This window comes from Calidris pugnax, unplaced genomic scaffold, assembly GCF_001431845.1.
Source record: "Calidris pugnax isolate Ruff unplaced genomic scaffold, ASM143184v1 scaffold44, whole genome shotgun sequence".
Classification (NCBI taxonomy): Eukaryota; Metazoa; Chordata; class Aves; order Charadriiformes; family Scolopacidae; genus Calidris; species Calidris pugnax.
Genome location: NW_015094506.1, coordinates 7,109,256 through 7,113,168, shown reverse-complemented (window position 1 = coordinate 7,113,168; position 3,913 = coordinate 7,109,256). Strand labels below are relative to the sequence as shown.

At 57.7% G+C, this 3,913-nt stretch overlaps 4 protein-coding genes across 4 annotated transcripts in view; 2 read left to right on the top strand and 2 right to left on the bottom strand.

Moving 5' to 3' along the window:
• The window catches only part of LOC106901054, a 29,769-nt gene extending 29,062 nt beyond the window's left edge, over positions 1–707 (top strand). Inside the window, exon 5 of the mRNA XM_014963388.1 lies at positions 184–707. Coding sequence (XP_014818874.1) covers positions 184–496 — 313 coding nt within the window. The 3' untranslated portion in view covers positions 497–707. The remainder of the gene's footprint in view (positions 1–183) is intronic.
• LOC106901049 (histone H1.10-like) overlaps positions 1–3,913 on the top strand; it is a 135,129-nt gene that overhangs the window by 37,171 nt on the left and 94,045 nt on the right. The window lies entirely within an intron of this gene.
• On the bottom strand, positions 791–1,203 carry LOC106901073 (histone H2B 7). Its single transcript, XM_014963409.1, has one exon. The coding sequence runs from the start codon at positions 1,183–1,185 to the stop codon at positions 805–807; it is 381 nt and encodes a 126-aa protein (XP_014818895.1). The 5' UTR covers positions 1,186–1,203; the 3' UTR covers positions 791–804.
• Positions 1,543–2,051, bottom strand: LOC106901078 (histone H4). The gene has a single exon (XM_014963413.1). It carries the CDS (start codon positions 2,034–2,036, stop codon positions 1,725–1,727), a length of 312 nt encoding a protein of 103 aa, XP_014818899.1. The 5' UTR covers positions 2,037–2,051; the 3' UTR covers positions 1,543–1,724.

The following is a 3,913-nucleotide window of genomic DNA, read 5'->3' as shown; positions in this document are numbered from 1 at the left end:
ACGTGCCGAGGCGCGCGGGCGCCGCCCGGGGGCGGGCGAGCGGGCGGGAGGGCGGGGAAAGGGCGGAGACGGCGGCCGAGCGCCCGCCTCCTGGCGCAGTCCTCAACCAGGTCGGCTCCCGGGGAATATACCGCGCCTCCGCCGCGCCGGTGGCGTGCAGTGTCGGGCTGCGGGTCGTGCCGTCATGTCTGGCAGAGGCAAGGGCGGGAAGGGGCTGGGCAAGGGGGGCGCCAAGCGCCACCGCAAGGTGCTGCGCGACAACATCCAGGGCATCACCAAGCCGGCCATCCGCCGCCTGGCTCGGCGCGGCGGCGTCAAGCGCATCTCGGGGCTGATCTACGAGGAGACGCGCGGCGTCCTCAAGGTCTTCCTGGAGAACGTCATCCGCGACGCCGTCACCTACACCGAGCACGCCAAGAGGAAGACGGTGACGGCCATGGACGTGGTCTACGCCCTCAAGCGACAGGGACGCACCCTCTACGGCTTCGGCGGCTAAACTCCAATCGCGAACCAATCCACTGTCAAAACACCAAGGCTCTTTTCAGAGCCACCCACAAATTTCACAACGAGAGCTGTTAATTACTACAGAAAAAAAAAAAATTGTTGTGGAATGAAAGTTCATGGCTTGAAATCGTGCCACGTTAAGTACTTTAAGCAACATGTATTAGTTGCTACTTATGGAAAAATAAAGAACTAAGTGAAAAGGGTTTTTTTGGTTTTGCAATTACAGCTCTTTTTAAAAAGACATGGTGGCTCTTAAAAGAGCCTTTGGGTTATTGTTTAAAACCGGCGCTGGGAGCCGCTCTACTTGGAGCTGGTGTACTTGGTGACGGCCTTGGTGCCCTCGGAGACGGCGTGCTTGGCCAGCTCGCCGGGCAGCAGGAGCCGCACGGCCGTCTGGATCTCCCGCGAGGTGATGGTGGAGCGCTTGTTGTAGTGCGCCAGGCGCGAGGCCTCGCCGGCGATGCGCTCGAAGATGTCGTTGACGAAGGAGTTCATGATGCTCATGGCCTTAGAAGAGATGCCCGTGTCGGGGTGCACCTGCTTCAGCACCTTGTACACGTAGATGGAGTAGCTCTCCTTCCTTGCTCTCTTTCGCTTCTTGTCACCTTTCTTCTGGGTCTTGGTGACCGCCTTCTTGGAGCCCTTCTTGGGAGCAGGAGCTGATTTTGCCGGCTCAGGCATTCTTAAAAGTTAGTTTCTATGATCTCCTCTGTACCTCACAACATCGAAAATGGCGCCTGCCACCCCTATTTATAAGGGCGTTATGCAAATTAGAGGATTGTAATCGTTCCATTCCTATTGGAGTAAAAAATATCAACGTAATTACAGGCACTTCCATCCTGTTATCGTCACAGCTCGGGCGCTGTATTTACACAGTCGTTGTGATTTGCAGCTGCGCTGATGGCGGTACTGCCCTTAATAGGGCGAAACTGTGTCTAACTACATAGTAAAAGATGAGCTGAGCTTACACTAACTATAAGGTATCATTAAAAATGTCAGGGTTTTGTGTTTTGCAGTACTCGGTTTTTTCTCAGGACGTTTAGTGATGGCAGCATTTTGATTCTGAAACTAGCAACGACTCACATCTGTTACAGGGTCACAGATACTCTAAAAGCTTACGAACACAAAATTCAGTAATCAACAGCTCTCGTTGTGAAATTTGTGGGTGGCTCTGAAAAGAGCCTTGGTGTTTTGACAGTGGATTGGTTCGCGATTGGAGTTTAGCCGCCGAAGCCGTAGAGGGTGCGTCCCTGTCGCTTGAGGGCGTAGACCACGTCCATGGCCGTCACCGTCTTCCTCTTGGCGTGCTCGGTGTAGGTGACGGCGTCGCGGATGACGTTCTCCAGGAAGACCTTGAGGACGCCGCGCGTCTCCTCGTAGATCAGCCCCGAGATGCGCTTGACGCCGCCGCGCCGAGCCAGGCGGCGGATGGCCGGCTTGGTGATGCCCTGGATGTTGTCGCGCAGCACCTTGCGGTGGCGCTTGGCGCCCCCCTTGCCCAGCCCCTTCCCGCCCTTGCCTCTGCCAGACATGACGGCACGACCCGCAGCCCGACACTGCACGCCACCGGCGCGGCGGAGGCGCGGTATATTCCCCGGGAGCCGACCTCGCCGCCCCTGCCGGCCCTCGGCCCGCGCCGCTCCCCGCTTCCTTCCTCTCCCGCCCCGTCCCTTCCCCGCCTTGCGCGGGCGGCGGTTCCGCGGCGGCTCTGGCTCTGGGCCGGCGGCAGGAGCGGGGCTCGGTGGTCCCGGGGCCGTGTTGAGGGCCGCGGCGCCCCCGGCCCCGGTCTCCGTCCCCGGCCGCTGCCCGCGGGTCTGCGGCAAAATCCGACCAATCCGGGGCCGCGCTGGGCGCTGCCGCCCCGCCCCTCCCGCTGCCGCTCGGAGCAGCCCGCGGAGGGACCTTTCCTGCGCTGCGCTCTCTTTGTTCGCTTCGGCCGTGGCGGCTCCGCGTTTCCTTTGTCTACCTGGATTCTGCGCTCCCGAGCGCGGCCCCGTCCTCCGCGCAGCCCTGGAGGCCGGGACCCGAGCGTTCGGCGGTTTCGTGTCGGTGCGAGGGGGAGCGGGGCCCTAAAGGACTGGGGTTGTTCAGTCTGGAGAAGAGGAGGCTGAGGGGAGACCTTATCGTGCCCTATAACCACCTGAAGCGGGGGTGTAGAGAGGCGGGGGTCGGTCTTGTCTCCCAAGTCACAGGAGATAGGACAAGGGGAAATGACCTCAAGTTGCGCCAGGGGAGGTTTAGATTGGATATTAGGAAAAATTTCTTCACGGAAAGGGTTATCCAGCACTGGAATAGGCTGCCCAGGGAAGTGGTTGAGGCACCATCCCTGAAGGTGTTCAAAAGATGGGTTGACATGGTCCCCATGAACATGGTTTAGTGATTTTTATTTCTTATTTTTTATTTATTTTTTTTTTCATGGTTGGACTAGATGATCTTTAAGGTCCCTTCCAACCTAGATAATTCTATGATTCTATGAAAACAGTCTGTGCAGACTCCAGCGGGGAGAGGGTTTGGTCTTGAGGCTGCCATGAAGGCAACTTGGAGCAGCTGCGTTGGCATGCCGGGTGAACCATCCACCTTCCTCTTCTTCAACCACCCCCAGCTCTGCAGGGCGCCAGGCTCCCTCCTGGCAGCTGGTGGGCTCTGAAGGAGAGAAGCTGTCTACCTGGATTTTGGTAAGGTCTTTGACACCGTCCCCCATGGTGTTCTCCTGGAGAAACTGGCGAATCATGGCTTAGACAAGCGTACCCTGCACTGGATAAAAAAACTGGGTGGATGGCCGTGCCCAGAGAGTTGTGATTAATGGGGCGAAATCCAGTTGGCGACCAGTCACCAGTGGTGTCCCTCAGGGCTCAGTTTCGGGGCCAGTCTTGTTTAATATCTTTACTGATGATCTGGTAAGGGGATTGAGTGCACCCTCAGTAAGTTTGCAGATGACACCAAACTAGGTGGGAGTGTTGATCTGCTTGAGGGTCGGAAGGCTCTACAGAGGGATCTGGACAGACTGGATCAATGGGCCAAGGCCAATGGGATGAGGTTCAAAAAGGCCAAGTGCTGGGTCCTGCATTTCGGTCACAACAACCCCAGGCAGTGCTACAGGCTTGGGGAAGAGTGGCTGGAAAGCTGCCCGGCAGAAAAAGACCCAGGAGTATTGGTGGACAGCCGGCTGAACATGAGCCAGCAGTGTGCCCAGGTGGCCAAGAAGGCCAATGGCATCCTGGCCTTGTATCAGGAATAGCGTGGCCAGCAGGAGTAGGGAAGTCATCGTGCCTCTGTACTGGGCACTGGTGAGGCCTCACCTTGAGTACTGTGTTCAGTTCTGGGCCCCTCACTACAAGAAGGACACTGAAGTGCTGGAGCATGTCCAGAGGAGAGCCACCAAGCTGGTGAAGGGTCTAGAGAACAAGTC

Bases quoted from the DNA above. Each gene is read 5' to 3' on its own strand.
- LOC106901073 (XM_014963409.1), bottom strand. From the start codon at position 1,185: ATGCCTGAGCCGGCAAAATCAGCTCCTGCTCCCAAGAAGGGCTCCAAG.
- LOC106901078 (XM_014963413.1), bottom strand. From the start codon at position 2,036: ATGTCTGGCAGAGGCAAGGGCGGGAAGGGGCTGGGCAAGGGGGGCGCC.